The 17506-nt window shown below is 42.9% G+C and overlaps 1 protein-coding gene and 1 non-coding gene across 7 annotated transcripts in view; both read right to left on the reverse strand.

Moving 5' to 3' along the window:
* Window positions 1-907: 907 nt before the first annotated feature.
* Window positions 908-1011, reverse strand: LOC124506523 (U6 spliceosomal RNA). Its single transcript, XR_006960784.1, has one exon. It is a non-coding gene; the product is annotated as a U6 spliceosomal RNA (small nuclear RNA).
* Window positions 1012-4308: 3297 nt separating this feature from the next.
* USP28 (ubiquitin specific peptidase 28) overlaps window positions 4309-17506 on the reverse strand; it is a 66851-nt gene continuing 53653 nt past the window's right edge. For 5 of the 6 annotated variants that reach the window (XM_047070875.1, XM_047070874.1, XM_047070873.1 and 2 more), the window contains 9 exons: window positions 16800-17028; window positions 13794-13988; window positions 13126-13265; window positions 10810-10988; window positions 10621-10699; window positions 9716-9795; window positions 9048-9171; window positions 6911-7106; window positions 4309-5545 (listed from right to left, as the gene is read on the reverse strand). In XM_047070875.1, the coding sequence (XP_046926831.1) occupies window positions 5370-5545; window positions 6911-7106; window positions 9048-9171; window positions 9716-9795; window positions 10621-10699; window positions 10810-10988; window positions 13126-13265; window positions 13794-13988; window positions 16800-17028 (1398 nt within the window). In that variant the 3' untranslated portion in view covers window positions 4309-5369. Of the gene's footprint in view, window positions 5546-6910; window positions 7107-9047; window positions 9172-9715; window positions 9796-10620; window positions 10700-10809; window positions 10989-11675; window positions 11772-12794; window positions 12981-13125; window positions 13266-13793; window positions 13989-16799; window positions 17029-17506 lie in introns of all 6 variants that reach the window. The other variant, XM_047070879.1, reaches the window with a different exon arrangement.

Genomic DNA, 17506 nt, shown 5'->3' on the forward strand with positions numbered 1-17506 from the left:
AAAAACGAAGAAAGGAAAGTGGAGGAAGGAAGGAAAATCATGAGGTATTATGAACTTTCTGCCAGTAAAATATAAATTTTAGATGAAACAGGACAAATTTCTAACAATTTTCCAAAATTCACACAAGAAGAAGTAACCCAAAAAATCCAAAAATGCTGTAGGTATCAAAAAGACTGCTTTACCATAATGAAAAGCACGCCTACAAAAACATGTAATTCTAAGCTCAGACGATCTCAGATGAGAGAGCATTTCCCAATTCATGCAATGAGGCCAGAATAATCTTGATACTGAAACCCTGACAAGAATGTAGCAAGAAAAGTAAAGGCCAGTTTTTCTCATGAACATATGTGCAAAAACCCTTAACAAAATATGAGAAATTCTATGTACGTATGAAAATATGATCGGTGTCTTCTGGCGACACATGGTTTAACACTTAAAGTAAATAAACATAATTCACACATGAACAGAATAAAGGAAAAGACCCACGCGATCATTCCAATAGATCTAGGAAAAAACATTTGATAAATTTCAACAGCCATTCATAATTTTTTAAAAAACTCTTTGCAAAACAGGAATAGAAGGAATCTTTCTTTACCTAATAAACGGAATTTACAAAAAGCCTACAGCATACTTAATCATGAAATATTGAAAACTTTCCCCCCTGATATTAGGGGACAAAGATGCCCAGTATCACCACTTCTATTCAGGATTGTACCAGAGGTCTTAGTAAGTGTGATCGGGCAAGAAAAATAAATGTTGCAAGGACCTGAAATAAAGAAATAAAAGCCGTCATTCACAGACAATATAATTGTGCACAGAAAAAAAAAAATCTTTAAAAAAAACTACTGACCAACTATTAGAATTAGCAAGTGAACTTATCAATGTCATTAGATACAGAGTAGATATAAAAATATCAATTTCTTTCTCAAATTTGGGCGTCATCCTTGTGCAGAGGCCGTGCTAATCTCGGTATTGTTCTAATTTTAGTATATGTGCTGCTGAAGCAAGCACAAAAACATCGATTTGTTTTTAGATGCCAGCAACAAAACAATTAAAAATGTAATTCCAAAAATGACAACACTTACAATACCTTGAAAAACATCAAAGATCTAGGAATCAATTTATGGAAGATACGGAAGAACTTTATACAGAAATTAAAGAAAACCTACATAAGCAGGATATACAATGTTCATAGATTAGAAGATGTCAATTCCAAATTATCTATAGTCACTGTAAACCTAATCAAAATCCCTGGAAATCTGTATGTGTGAAACTGACAAACTGATTCTAAAATGAATATGGCAATACAAAAGATTAAGAATAAACAAGATGATCTTAGGACGTTCAAAACTGGATGATTTATTGTACTGGAAATCAAGATTCATAAAGCTATACTAATTAAGACAGTGTGATATTGCTACGAGTAGACAAACGTACCAATGGAACAGGTAAAAGAGCCCAGAAACAGAACCCTACATAGACCCGTGGTTTATGACAAAGGCACAGTACTGGGAAAAACACAGTGAAAGCTACTGGGGTCAGTCAGCTAACTGGGAAAGGTCAAACAGCAAAACTTCTGGGAGATAACACAGAATGTCCTCATGACATAATGATTTCCTCAACAGGGCACAATACCGTTAACTAATCGTGAAGGGAAAGACTAGTAAATTGGACGATGTTAACAGTATAAAAATTTGTTTTCATCAAGCCATCAGGAGCGAAAAACCAGAGTGGCAGAAGATATATGCAATGCATGTAAAAAGTTTCCGTAACTGGGTATCTTTTTTTACAGTTCTTACACATCAATACGTTAGCAAGACAGTAAATCCAACAAAACAAGGAGGCAAGAGACTTAACTAGGTATTGCACAAAATAGCCAAAGGCCAATAAGCATGTAAAGAGATGCTCAACATCGTTAGTGTGCAAAGGGCAAATTAAAACAGTATTGCACATCTATCATAATGGCTATAATTAAAAATACTGACAAAACCAAATCTTGACAAGGATACAGGGTAACAGGAGCTCACCAACTACCACGGGAGTTTCAGTTGGCATAATGGCTTTGGGAACTTGTGGGGCAGTGCCTAATAAAGATGTAGCCATCTATCCCTGTGACCCTTTGTGACCCACATGCCCTGTGGCCCAGTAATTCCACTCACAGTTCCATACCAACAGAAATGCATTCGTGCGTGCATGGAAATACATGCACATGCATGCTCCTGGCAGTGTTAGATAGTAGCCAAAACCTGGAAACCAAAATGACAATTAGCAGAATAAACTGCAAGATAGGGGCATGCAAAGAAATACAGTAAACCAAGCAATGAAAATGGATAAACTACTGCTACAATGAATCATTCCTTCTATCCCATCTCTGCTATACCCCAGCCCTTCATTCAGTCCTTGCCTCTGGTTCATTCATTATTTCAACTATTCTATGTACATACTTCACGCTTCTCTCTTGAAGCAGGTAGGATAAAAATGCGTTCATACACCTTGGAGTTCTGAAAGGAGCTAACAAATGCAAGCAGAGGAGGGCTGCAATTCCAGCTAGCCAAAGAAAGCCTAAACCCAGTCTCAAGGGAATTTATGCTGAGGTCAAGTGCCCTGACCAAACCCTTAAATCGATTTGGGTAAGGGTCAAATCCATTTCTTCCCTCTCTCCTCCCACCACCTTCCTGGCCCTCATCCTGCTTTTTCACAATCCTTTAAACATGGGAAAACCATTCTTGGCCTGAGGCAGTTTGTGGACCCCTTAAGAAACCAGGCTGTACCCAAAGCACCCAGGGAAAGTGAGTTAAAAGACATTACTCCTCAGCACTCCACTGGGTGGTTTGGGTGGCTCCAAATGACAGAAACTACCCCACACCAAACATACAAATGTCCATCTGTTCCTGTCTTGGTCGATTATAGATTTCCAAGAACTGACCAGAAGGTAGCACATGTGGAAAGGTACAAACCAAAAGATTTTACAAGACCGCCAAGGACAGTTGAACGGTTGTTTAAAGCACAGGCTATGCAGTGAGACTGCCAAAGGTTCGTGTCCTGACTCCAGTGCCTAAAACATCTATGACCTTGGACAGACCAGTCCCTGTCATCATCCCAGGGCCGTTACAGAAAGTGAAATAATACAACTGGGCACAGGGCTCAATGATGACAGAGATTAAAAAGTGAACAGCAGGGGCGCCTGGGTGGCTCAGTCGGTTGAGCGTTCGACTCCGGCTCAGGTCACGATCTCACGGTCCATGAGTTCGAGCCCCACGTCGGGCTCTGGGCTGATGGCTCAGAGCCTGGAGCCTGCTTCCGATTCTGTGTCTCCCTCTCTCTCTGCCCCTCCCCCATTCATGCTCTGTCTCTCTCTGTCTCAAAAATAAATAAACATTAAAAAAAAATTAAAAAAAAAGTGAACAGCAAACGGTGGCCCCCAGAATTTTAAACAGTGAAGCAAATTAAAGGGTAAGAAGACGGATCAATTTCCCATGAAACCACGATCCTCGCACTGAGCTCTGAAACACATACACAGCTCTGAAATTCTGTAAAGGACTGCCTACTGTTTAGTCAAAATGTAAGGAGGTCGGTTTTAAGCGAATTTTTTTTTTAAATGTCTTTGTTTTTAATTTTTTTTTAACTTTTATTTATTTTTGAGACAGAGAGAGACAGAGCATGAACTGGGGAGGAGCAGATAGAGAGGGAGACACAGAATCTGAAACAGGCTCCAGGCTCTGAGCTGTCAGCACAGAGCCCGATGCGGGGCTCGAACTCACGGACCATGAGATCATGACCCGAGCCGAAGTCGGACGCCCAACCGACCAAGCCACCCAGGTGCCCCTAAGTGAATAATTTTTTTGCCTTCTAAATTACAAAGTAGATACACTTTGTGCAGTGCAACTAGCAAAGGGGGTGTGGGACACCAGCCACCACTAGGGGCTGCTCAAGAATCCACAAGATTCTCAACCCTTTCATCTGCTTCTTTTTTCTTTTAAAGAAGAAAAAATGAAGCACCTGGGTGGCTCAGTCGGTTAAGCGTCCAACTTCGGCTCAGGTTGTGATCTCACAGTTGACGAGTTCGAGCCCCGCTTTGGGTTCTGTGTTGACAGCTAGGAGCCTGGAGCCTCCTTCGGATTCTGTGCCTCCCTCTCTCTCTGTCCCTCCCCAGATCCTGCTCTGTCTCTGCCTCAAAAATAAAATATAAACATTAAAAAGAACATTTTTTTTTTAAAGAAGAAAAACTGGAACGTGACAAATGCTTACTGAGTTCACTGACTTCCAGAAAATCTGTGCTTAAATGAAGGCCATCCTGGACACCAAAGGTACAACAGATACTTTTATTGCACATTTATAAAATCTGCATAGTTGTATCGAGTGTTCTTCCCGCCCACTATTCCCTCATTAACGTTAAAATTTGGTTAAAACACAATATCCAATCTGGAACCTTTTAAAAATGGTCAACAGGGGATAGTTCTCTCTCTACATATACATATATATATTCTTTTTTTTTCTTTTTACAAACCCTCACCCCTTATTTTTTTTTCGGAGCACAAAAGGGGAGGGGCATCCAAACATTCTTTGGGGCCAGCAGCGGCCTCAGACACCTGCTGTTGACAGTTTTCGGATGCCAGAAGCTTTTACTGAAATCCCAACGCTCTCCTGTCTTAGTGACGGTTCACAACGCCGTTCAGTCTAAGGTCCTTACTGCTTTCCTTTCTTTCACTCGGGACTGAGTGTGAGGTTTTCTGGTTTATTTAAAAAATATAAAATGAGAGAGAGAGAGAAGAAAGGAAAGGCAGCTTTCTTTTGACTTTGCAGCCCTTGCTGCCACGTGCCCTTAGGTTTCTACCCACACGTGAAGGGCGGTAGTTCATTAGCAATGCATTTTGTCTTCTCCCATCAAGAGACAGGCGAGGCTCAGAGCTCTCATCTCTTGCCATTTAGAACTTTGAAATGTCATCTGTATTTGATAAAATAACTAGTAGCTGTTCATCTGGTTCAGGTTCTGATGGATCACCCTTCTATTCCACTGTCAAAAATATTTATGCCTGCAGGATAATTTTAAAAGTGGCAAGAGAGTTACAAAAAAGCTCGAGCATTCGAACACGCGTGTAGGTACAAGAGGCATTTCAGGTCTTGTGACGTAATTCGATACCTTAATACAATGGTTCTTGTCTTTTGTGATGAAATTGCTTTTATGATTCTGTACCTAAAAAGTGCAATTTTATTTTCAATCCTTCTTTACACGCAGAGCATGGTTGGGGGCTGGATCTGAATCTTACTTTCCCACCTAATTCCTTCCCCAGGGCAAACACTGTGATGACAGACTTCTGTGCAACAGGCAGGCAGCCACGGACCAAAGTGGGCCTTGAACATGTGGGGGCTTACTTCACTGTCACAGTTGACACCCCCTGAATTGACTCCATGACAGCTGCAAATCGGCTACAAAGGTCATAGGGAGAATTGGGTCGAATAGTTGGAGGCTCCTTCAAGACAATGATTTCTGCAGAAGGATCGAGAAGCCTGGGTAGGAACTCCCCTAAGCACAGCTGTAGATTTTCTGTGGAGGGAAAGCAGATGGTTATATATACAGCCAAACAGATCTCTGAGTAAAAACTAGTTAAGTCTGCAACTATATGGGAAGGTCTTCCACAGAGTCCATCCATCACCCGGCCTCGAAGGTCACTGCATTGTGCTGGCCAGCTAACAACAAATAACAATTCCTTTAAGCCGAACCAGGAGCAAAGACTACTTGCCAGATATACCAAAGAGTGAGGTCACTGCTTTAAGCCGTATGATGTGTGCCAGGATAACACTACCTATTCATTTCACTGGCAGGCCTTCTAATCTACCATCCTTCTAAAATTTGAAAAACTGGATAGGCTACTGTCTACCATAAATAGAATGGTGTATTTTCCTTCAATGATTAAAGCATACCAATGTGCACACATGGCATTAAGGTATATATCACACACACACACACACACACACACACACACATATATATAGACACAGTCTAAAGAAAAACCCAAGACGTTAAAAGGAAATTCATATTAATACTGTAAATGTAAACGCTTCAATAAGTCAATAGAATATCTTTACATCAGTGAGAAACTAACCAAGAGCTTCATATTAGAATACACACCAACTTTCTAAGTCTACCAAGCTCACCTAAAAATGACTAGTTTTAAGCTCCCCTCTCCAAAATGCTTTGGACGAGCAAGACTATTTCATTTGCTATCCTACTAATCTCAAGGGCATCACAGTTAATAGTGGGTGTTCTGTCTTACAACTTCAAGTCACAGGAAAATTGAGTTATGGCACCATCAGGTAATCAAAGTGCATAAACATTTTGATTTTTAAACTATAAAATTAGAGTTCAGATTTTGACAGATGAAAAAGTAATGCAAGTCTGACATCCCTGGAGAGAGGAGAAAAATTTTTAACAGGACTTCTGGGCTGTTTGTGAAGTCTTCAGCAGCCACAGAGGAGGTGAAGGAAGGTTAAGAGGGACAGAGGCCTAGGATCCTGTCCCTTGTTTCAGTAGAGCAGAGCCACTTCCAACCAACTTCGATGCTTCAATAATCCTTTAAAAAGGTTTGATAACCAGTGCTATTGAGTAAAAGCACTGTAATTTCTAAAAGTCTCAAGAGCCTTAGAAATTATTGCAAGTGAGGCGGGGCTTGGGTGGCTCAGTCAGTGAGTGTCCGACTCTTGATCTGGGCTCAGGTCATGATCTCTCAGTTGTGGGAGTTCAAGCCCTGCATGGGGCTCTATACTGACAGCAAGAAGCCTGCTTGAGACTCTCCCTCTCTCTCTGCCCTGCCCTGTTTGCACTCTCTCTGTCTCTCTCAAAATAAATAAATAAACTTAAAAAAAAAAAAAAAGAAGAAAGAATTTATTCCAAGTGCTAACAACAACATACCCGCAATATCTTGTCCAAGGTAAGAGCACCAATGGTTTCTCATGATCTCAATGGCATGTAGGTCATCCTTGGAGATGTCATTATTAATGATAAGGTGAATGCAGGGAATGATCAGCTCATTCATCACATTAATGCCCTCTGTTACAGAGTGGTCGTCATTTGTTTCAAAGAGAGAAGCTGCCTTGGCATTCAGCTCCTATAGATAAAAGGCAGAGTGGGGGGCGGTGTCTGAAAAGGATAAATACCTATTTTAGAAGAGCCTAAACAAACGGTTCCCAAACTTTACTGCATATTGGAATTTCCTGGGAATTTTAAAAACTACTGATGCCCCATCCTAGATACACTGATTTGACTAGTATGCAGGTGACTGGGGCACTGGGATTTTTAAAAGCTCCCAAGGCGATTCTAATGTAGCAAAGTCTGTGACCCACTTACCTAAACTTACAAGTCCAGGTCTTGCTTAACACATGCTTCGACTAAAAGGCCTATTCAATGGCTCTCGATCTCCACTGAGCACCACAATCACCTGCAGAAGACATGCTGATGCCCTGGGCCCCTCCCCAGAGCCTCTGGTTTGACAGTCCAAGGAGGGAACGCTCCCTATGTCATTGTGATGCCTGCTGAATGCTGAGAGCCAGTGATGGAAAGAACCCAAATCACTGTTACCACCCACCTGCAGAAGCTGAGGAGGACATGCAAACTGTATTTGCTGATTTCAAACATAAAAACATGGCTCTAATAAAATTCAGATCCATCAAATCTACAAGGCCCTTCTTTTAGCTTCAAAATGCCCTGCCACAACCTATAACTGTAACGGAAATCAAGGTATAAATCAGAAAATGAAAATCTTGAGATGAATACATATCATGACTGAATCTCCTCCATGTGGTAGTAACAAGGCAGGGGCAGGAATGCTGGCCCAGCTCTTCCCGGGAAGGGCAATCCTGCTGGGTGTCAGGAAGACAAATGCAAGCTCACAATCAGAAGGCAAGCCACCCCTCTACAGATCTCTGAAGGACGAGCACTATATAAACCCTTGGATAGGCAGAGGGGATATGGGTCTGCCATTCCCCATGACTGCCAAATGCAAAACAGGCCAGGTTAGATCTTCAGTGTTTTATGACAGTGATATTAACAGAACAGCAGGACAAATTTTTTTTTTTTTTTTTTTTTTAAGTAGACTTCGTGCCCAGCACAGAGCCCAACATGGGGCTTAAACTCACAACCCTGAGATCAAGAGTCAAACAGTTAACTGACTGAGCCACCCAGGTGCCCCAGCAGGACCAATTCTTATAATTTGTATCTTTAAAAAAAAAACAAACTGCAGTCTCGGGGCACCTGGGTGGCTCGGTGAGTTAAGCGTCCAACTTTGGCTCAGATCGTGATTTCACAGCTCATGAGTTTCAGCCCTGCATCGGGCTGTCGGCTGTCAGCAAGGAGCCCACTGCGGATCCTCTGTCTCCCTCTCTCTCTGTCCTTCCCCTGCTCATGGTTTCTCTCTCTCAAAAATAAACATAAAAAAAAGGGGGAGAGGGAGGAGGAGTTTCTTAGAAATCACCAAATTCTCATCTTTTAGCTTAGCAGGGAACATAGAAAAAACACTGCATTTCTTCAAGACACATCTATTACAGTCTTACGATGTGCCAGACACAGAGAAAACAGCTGAATAAGAAAAGGATCTGTGAGGGGTGGCTCAGTGGGTAAAGCATGTAACTCTTAATCTCAGGGTTGTGAGTTCGAGCCCCACGTTTGGTGGGGAGATCACTTAAAAAAAATAAAATCTTTACAATAAAACACACAAAAAGAAATAAGAAAAGGGTCTGTGTTCAACGAACTCACAATCCACTAGAGAAGCAATGCAGTAAACCGTGTAATGCAGGTGTGCATAGAGGGCACAGAAAAAAGGATAACTGATTGTCATCCTAGCTTCTCTCGGGGGTTGAAGAAGAATTATATTCATTTAAGTGACCTAAAATAATCTGGTTCAATGTACAACTACTCCTAAGAGTTTAGAAAAATCTACAACCTACCCAAGGTTATTTTGTTTTTTAAGTCGTATTTCTTCATGGCTTCAAGGAGCAGAGGTAAAGACAAGAAAATAATAAAAATCATAAGGCTTTACACAAACAGTACAAACCAGAAGGCACTTTCGTCGGTACAAAGCGATGACGGATTCCTTCACCCCCCGGCGGGGCCCCTTGGTCAGCAGGGCGGCATTGCTCTGGTAGGCATATACCAGGTAGGAGAGTGCCTCTTGGTACCTTAGAAAATGGTGGATAAATGACAGCTGAGTGCTCCTTCTTTCTCCAAAATCTAGGGCTCAGGCCTCTCTGTTCCCCAGCACAAAAATTTCTGTAGCTCCAATTATGGAAAAATAACTGTCCTAAGGACAGAGGCAGAGTGGGATACTCTGACTGCAGCCAGTCTCTGCCCTTCTACAGACTGGCCAAGAGACCCAAGGCCAATCGTGAAACTTCCCTGGCTTTCCATTTTCTTCAACTCTAAACCAGAGAAGGGGACTGCATGCTGACTAAGGTCCGTGACAACTCTAAACTTCATTTTCTGAGTTCATCTTTATCACAGAGAAAATCTGGCCATTACGTCTTTTCACCAATGTATCTATCACTACGTAAAGGATGAAAAACCACATGTGATGGTTAGTAAAACAGTGGGAAAAGCAGAGGTGCCCTGCCACGTGGGACAAGGGAGGGAACACATGGCTATGGTTCTCTCTGTTCCTGGGTGGCCACCAGCAGGTAACAGTGCCCTGACCAACAATCCGAGAGACATAAAAGGCCAACATACTTTCCTTTTTGGTAGAGTTCCAGACCCGTGAGGAGATACACAGACACCTTTCGAAACAAACTATAATCCTCATGCCACTTCTGCAAAGGAATGACTACCGTTAGCGATGATGGTCACCAGGAACTTTCTCTACACTTCCCACCACACTAAGTTTTAAACTCTATACAAATATTTATTGAGCACGTGTGGCCAGGCACAAACACAACAAAAACACAAAAGCTTTTCGATAATGATGTGTTCAACATTTACAACAAAAGCCCACTGCTGACCTTCATTTTCAGTGAGCTATTACTTCCCGAGGAACAGAAATATTTATTTCACAGGAGCTTTAGAGTTTATTATTCTCATTTCCAACACCCCTGTCAAAGTCCTGCAGTTCTGGTTTCAACAGATGCCTCTCAGGTTCTGACAAAACCGTGCGTGTGCAGGGGACACGGAAGGACAAGGCTGTTCCAGTCATTCAGAAGAGCACTTGAGCTCAGTGGGGTGCAGTGGGACCCCGTTAGGTGTCACAGAACACTGTTTTCTTCTAACACACTGCTTTTTTGGGAAATTTGCAGTTATGTACGCATTTTTACGCACAGAAGTTTCATCTGGAATACAGAAATACTAGCAAACAGTATTATTTTACAAGAAACCAAACCATGAATCAAGAATTTTACTGCCTGGGTCCAAGGCTGGAGCAGGTATTAAACGGAAAGGAAGCATTAATTTACTCCAATAGAAGAATCGAACAAAGAAACCGGCTACTCTGAGGGTTAGAGCTCATTTATCCATTGGCACCCAATTGTGGGTTTTTTGGGGGGAGCGGGTGGAGGCTAGTCAGTCTGTGATAACACAAAATTGTTACGTTTTGCCTCAAGAGTTGATGTTTTTGTTTAGCACACTTAAAGAGGAGACTTCACCTTGTACTCTTCCATATTCATGTCCTCTGGACCAATCTCCTGCAGCTTGGCCTGCGCCACCTTCATGATGCTGATGGACCTGGGTGGGCCGAGGTCAGAGAGCAGTGAGAGGCGCGGCCTTCCCGGCAGGAGTGGGAGGGGCTCGCGCCGGAAGCGGTGGGTGGTGCGCCTGCGCGTTTCCCTCCTCACCTTTCATCGTAGCTGAGATTTTTATCTGCAAACTGTTCCAGGAGGGTCCGTTCCACGACCCTCTTGGGCGCCTCATTTTGGAAAAAGTAGACAAGCACGTGCTGGAGCCGAGGGTCGCTGTGGGCCGTGGGTGTCTCCTTGGCCAGCTGGTAGAGCCTGGAGTACTCTTCGTGGAATGCCTGTTGACGACAAGGTCGGCAGTGAGCAGGAGGGGGCGCTGTGGCCTTCCGCTCGCACAACCCGATGCCTACGTTAGAGAGGTGTTGCAGAACTCCAAGAAGACTTGAAGGAGCTCCTATTGGGGAATTACAGAGGCAAGTACGGAACCTGGGACTTGTCTGCCTGTCAGGAGGGCTAAAACTTGCCGTGGCACCGCAGACGCACTGGGCTCGTAAGAAATTTGTCTCTCGCATAAAATTCTAAGGAAAACAAGTATTTCGTTCTAATGAGTTTGGGCGTATTCTGGAGTTCCAAGGACCTGAATTTTAAAAATTCACATGAATGCAATTTATTCAAGTACCTTACGTTTTACTCAGGTACCTTAAAAAGCAGGGCCTACTTTCTTAGATCATCTTCTATCATGGCCCTCACACCACAGAGGCAGCTCTATTAATGGAGATCTCCTAAGGACCACGACCGGCCCTCCAGGCTAGTTGTGATCCAGTTGGGCACAGCTTGCCAAGGCTGCGTTCACCCCGAGAGGGGGCGCTGTCGGTGGTGCAATACCGGAAGTGGAGTTTTAGGTGTTAAAGAAAAAACACACTTCATCCCATTTTTTTTTACCATCTAATAGAATTATGGCTCCATTATTATGATACTTGTGGTGTAAGGATATTAGATTAAAAAAAAAAAAAAACCAGAGATACCTTAATAAGCCCTGCTTCAGACCCATCTCGGTCAAAGGTCTGACGGGCTTTAGCTATGGCCAGGATGACCCCTTGCATGGCAGGGCTCAGCATCACCTACCACAAGAAGGCACACAACATGGAGAGAAAAAGGAGAGAAGAAAAGTTCAAAAGAAGACTGAGTGACAGAGAGGCGAGTGGGCGGCTGAAGCAAAGCGGGGCAGCGTGCCCGTGGCCAGCCCAGATCTGCGCACCTGCCCCCCATGCACACCCACAGCCCCGTCCCTGCACAGCATGTCGGGACTTTGCCCAAGACAGGCTGTTCCTATGTATTCTAATTTTGCTGATGAATTAAGACGGATATCTGAAAATATCTACAAATGTCGACTGCTGAAGAATCAAGTTAAATTACAGGTCTCCCAGGGGAAGTGTCTGCAGTGAGAATTCCAATTTTGTTCTGTAATCTGGGTGTGTGTTCCAGTACACAAATATTCTAGAGTTTAACTAAAAATGTTTAAATGTTTTACACTTAAGACACTCGAAATTAGGCGATATGCTAATATGACTTTATAAAATCAAATGCTTTCAAAGATTTCGAGGGACAGGGTTCATGACTGCTAATGTGCAGTGACAACTCCAAAGGGGACGAACTATAAATAACGTGGGATCCAAAGCTTCTTCCAAAAGCTTTGGAATCAAAAACAACTTCGATTCACATTTGTTTTGCTCACTATACACAACTGCAAGTTTGATATTTGGGCAGAAAAAAATGGGCTAATACTACCAAAGACAAAGCCTCCTAATTGAAAAGGCCTTTTTTTTTTCCTCATAATACCAAAAAGGGAACTAAACACTACCTTTCTGAGCCACTAGACCCTGCAGGGGCCTCCGTGAGTATATGCCTGGGTAGATACACACCAGGGGCAGTAGACAGCAGGCACAAGGCTCCGAGGCTCTCTTTTAAAGAACAGTAGCTAAGGTCAAAACCAGATAGGCCCTCTTGTTCATTAGTTGTTTCAATTAGGAATATTTGTTTCAATATGAACTACTGCCAAACACCTTAAAAAAGTAGATTCGGTCACATGGGAAGGCAACAGAAGAGCAGCGACACACAGCTGAATCCTGCACTCATCTCTGTACCTCCTCATCATATCCATCTGCGTCAGCTCTAACCAGAATCCTTCCCACACTGGGAATCTCGACTTCAGAGGCCTCAGAGTCAGGCTGGGCAGCAGACTCTGTGTCACCAGCCTTCGGGGGCTGCTCTGTCTGCCCTGCGGGGTTTGTTTCCGGGGACATGGGCTTCTCGGGTTCAACTTCCTGAAGCTGTGGTAGCAGGATGGGTAGAAAGAGTAAGAGAAAACAGGAGAAATAAAGAGGGGGTGGTTAAACAGAGCAGAGAGACAGAATAATGGAAAGGTGGGGAACGGTGGCAATTCTAGCTGGCAGCAGGCGCCATCGACGTCCTCACCTCGTTCAGCGCGGCTTCCACGCCGCCCCGCTCATAGGCGTGTGCTGTGTTCGCAATCGCCTGCGCCGTCTGCTCCTTTGCGATCACAGCGTGCTCAGAAGACAAACAGCGGACCCCATGGGAAGAGGCTACTGAGGGCTCTGATAAAGAATGGCACAAAGGAATCAGCATCTGATGATAAGCAATGTCTAGAACACTCTGTAAAAAGGCAAGCAAAACAGACATGGAGTTTCATTTACAGCCCTTCTAATGGGCCTTTAAAAAACTAACCCTGTGCAAATTTCCCCTCAGAACTAGGGACTCGAAGAGGTATCTACTTCAACGAGAGCCCACGGGTGGTTCTGTAGAATTTAATGTGCTCCCAACTTTGTCCTGTTTCTTGATGTCGAGGAGCCTTACCACAAACTGCTGCTGGTTAGAAGAGAATGCCCTTGGAGAACCCTTATTAATCCCATCATACCTTCTCCTACAACCCAGGAAACATTGAAAACTGAACAGACTGAAAGTACAGGGAGCTGGTCTTTCTGATATTCTTTCTGCTCATCAGGAAAGACATTCTGAAGCCACAAGCTGTTCTGTGAGGTTGTGCAATACCCACGACATGTGAACTATACATCGTGCAGACTGGATGCTACTGGATCACTGGCTTGCGTGCCCTTCACCGATACCTGGGGATGTGGAGAAATCCTGGGACACTGAGCTGCTGGACGATTCCATCTGAGGGATTTTGCAGGACTGTTCTTCTTCCCACTCCTCGACCTCCTGCTCAAACCTCCAGTTATCTTCCTGAATGTAATGCTTCAGTTCAACAGACAGGGCATCCACTTCTCCCAACATCTGATCTGATTCAATTGGGGCCGCCTCTGAGTCAAGAGCAAAGACAGAGTTAAAAGGGAGTGCCATCCAGCAAAAGGTCACCAGGAATCAGAAGGTCCTTTCTAGAAAGAAGGAAAATAAGACACTCGGTCTTTTTTCTTACTCCACGTGAAAAATACATACATACATTCATAATCCAACAGAAGTAAGGACAGTATAAAGCCAACAGTCACAGCACACCAATAAGTGTACCTGGAAGATTAACAGGTAGGCATACACTGAATATCTGTTGAATGGGTGGATGAATAAAGAGTAAGAATTTGGAATAGAGGCCAATCACTGGCAAAATAGCAGGAACGGACCAAACATTTCTTGGAAATCCAGAAAATCGTTAGATCCAATGGAAATTTCAAGCTGAACGGTTTTATCAATGTAAACAGTACAACTATTGTTGATAAGAATATCCATCTATGGGTGCCTAGACACTCAGTCGGTTGAGTGTCTGACTTTGGCTCAGGTCATGATCTCCTAGTTCATGGGTTCGAGCCCCACATCAGGCTCTGTGCTGACAGCTCAGAGCCTGGTACCTGCTTTGGATTCTGTGTCTCCCTCTCTCTCTGTCCCCCTCCCCAACTCACTCACGCTGTCTCTCTCTGTCTCTCAAAAATAAATAAATGTTAAAAAAAATTAAAAAAAAAAAAAAAGAATATCCATCTCAAGACGGTTAGAAGTGAATTCCAAGACATTTATACTGCCTCAAGTTTCACACATGTTAAGTGCTATCAGAAAGCCATGGGACACAATGCTTAGATGGTATATAATACCTCGGGGATAATTAAAGGCTCTGAGGAAAAATGACAAGGATATCAAGGGCATATTAAATTTCATTTCTAATCCTGTGACTAAATCAAAATACAAAAGCCTACAGTAGAACAACCCATCTACTTCCTGGTTGCCATTAACTAGCCTTTTCATTAGGAAAATGACAGCTTCCACTTATGTGTTTCTACAGTAGAAGAATGAACCATATGTGTAATAACAAGGCTGCCATATATACGACCAACAATAGTCCAGTCATTTGTACGCCCCCCACAAGCAGCTGTTCCCTCTTTCATGTGCAAAGATGCAATTATGAAGATCAGTTACTGCTAAGGGATCATTCTCTCCATCCCCTGGTCCCCCAGCCACATTGCCAATTGGAAAGACAATGCACTCCCTGGACAAAATGCCTTCTGTGTTTTCTTACTTACTCAACAAAGTACAGTCTGAATATGAAAAGAAAAGAAAAGGTTTTCCACGATTTTAGATGTGAAATGCTGGTTGCAAGACCTCTTCCAGAAAATGTGAAAGAAAGAAAGAGAGAGTAATGTAAATGGAAGGTGACAGAATCTGGAGTCAGAATGGGATCTGGAATCCTGGGCCTGCCAGCTGCTGTGTGACTCTGGACGAGCAGAGTACCAAGAACATGCAGGTAATGAGTTCCTACTGTGTCTTTTAGAGTTCTAAGTTATTAGAGAAATAAAGTTTGAAAGATGTAGTAAGGAGTAAAGTTCTAATATACATGATAATTATGATTGCTCTTAGAATCAGTTGTATTATGAGGGGTATGAAATTATTCAGGCAAATCTACTCATAGAATCTAGCTATTCTCAAAGGACGCAAAACCATATGCACAAAGATGGCACTAAAAAAGAAAAAAAATTAGAGACAATGTAAAAGTCTATCAGTGGGAAGCTGGCTTAACGAATTATATACATATTTCATGCAATGGAATTATTATGTAGTTGTTAAAAAGAATGAGTTGGTTCTATTTATGAAGATACAGAGATCATTGGGGCGCCTAGGTGTCTCAGTCAGTTAAGTGTCTGACTCTTGGTCTCAGCTCATGTCATGATCACATGGCTGGTGATTTTGAGCCCTGCGTCGGACTCTGCACTGATGGTGTGGAGCCTGCTTGGGATTCTCTCTCCCTCCTCTCCTGCTCATGCTCTCTCTCTTTCTCAAAATAAATAAACTTAAAAAAAAAAACAGAGAGATATCACTAATACACATGAGTGATGGGAAAGATGCAGGATAGAATGGAAAAATATCCCATTTGGGGGGGGGAAATGGGGTGGGGACAGACACTGATAGATAAAATCTAGGATCTGCCTAGATCACTTCCTGAATACTACATAAGAAACCTAAAGAACAGATATATGTTGGGCTCCAGGATAGAAGCAGGAAAGCAAACTTCTTTTCATTCTATTTTGCACTGTATTTTTTAAGTGCATTATTACTTTATAGTAAGTTCTAATTCAGGGGCGCCTGGGTGGCTTAGTTGGTTAAGCAACCGGCTCTTGGTTTCGGCTCAGGTCATGATCTCACAGTTTTTGAGCTTGAACCCTGAATCGGGCTCTGTGCTGGCAGTGTGGAGCCTGCTTGGGATTTTCTCTCTGTTCTCTCCCTGCCCCTCCCCCACCTACTCTTTCTCTCTCTCAAAACTAAATAAATTAGCTTAAAATTAAAAAAAAAAGTAAGTTCTAGTTTAATTATTTAAAAAAAATTTTTTGATGTTGATTTATTTATGAGAGAGACAGAGCACGAGCGGGGGAGGGGCAGAGAGAGAAGGAGACACAGAATCTGAAGCAGGCTCCAGGCTTCAAGCTATCAGCACAGAGCCCAACGCAGGGCTTGAACTCATGAACCCAGGAACTGTGACATCATGACCTGAACCCAGGTCAGACGCTTAACCGACTGAGCCACCCAGGCGCCCCAAGTTCTAGTTTAAAAACAAAAACAAAAAGACTACAAGGTTGTTCCCTTCTGTGAGCAGTACAGACTCTCTCCATCTCGAGCTTCCGTTAGGCTATTTTTACCTGCATTGAAGTGCGGCAGCTTGTCGTTAATGTACATCAGACAGTAAGCACTAACGTTTCTCAGGCCCCCATAAGAATCTCTTTCAAGTTCTTCCCAGGAAGATTCAGTAACAGAGATGTCATTGTACTTGAGCCAGACTTGTCGGGGTTGATTATAGATATAGGCCCAGTAGTGTCCAGCATTGGCTTGTCCTTCATGAACGAGAACTGCATGCAAGCGGTAAGGCACCTGCAGGGCAGAAGGCATATTCTTGAGTTAGGTTAAGCAACGTGAACGAGAAAGTGTAGGCTATTACACTTCAAGCTTACTGCCAACTATGAGACATAAGAAAATTGCCTCTTTATACATGTGTTTGATATGGAGTTAATATCAAAACATCTTGCTGATTCCATAGGAAGCAACAAAACACAGCCTTGGAATTCACCAAATTATGTTTCAACTCATGAAGCTTTAAAACCACATGGCTGAACGAGATGGCATCTTTGATGACTCTTTAAATTCCTAAAATCCCAGAGCTGAAGTCAAAGATAATGCAGACCTATTTATCCTCCCAATTCCAAACTCAGTTTACCTAAAAATAGAATCGCTTTCACCACTCCTGCTGAGAAAAGGTATACTGCGTTAGGGACATGCGGCAAGTTTAGTACTGGTCTTGCTCTGTGCTGATTTTATTTTGTACCAAATTTCAAGTTAGCACACTTCATCA

Source organism: Lynx rufus, unplaced genomic scaffold, assembly GCF_022079265.1.
Source record: "Lynx rufus isolate CCGP_SWC_20201006 ecotype Redwood Valley unplaced genomic scaffold, mLynRuf1.p SCAF_9, whole genome shotgun sequence".
NCBI lineage: Eukaryota > Metazoa > Chordata > Mammalia > Carnivora > Felidae > Lynx > Lynx rufus.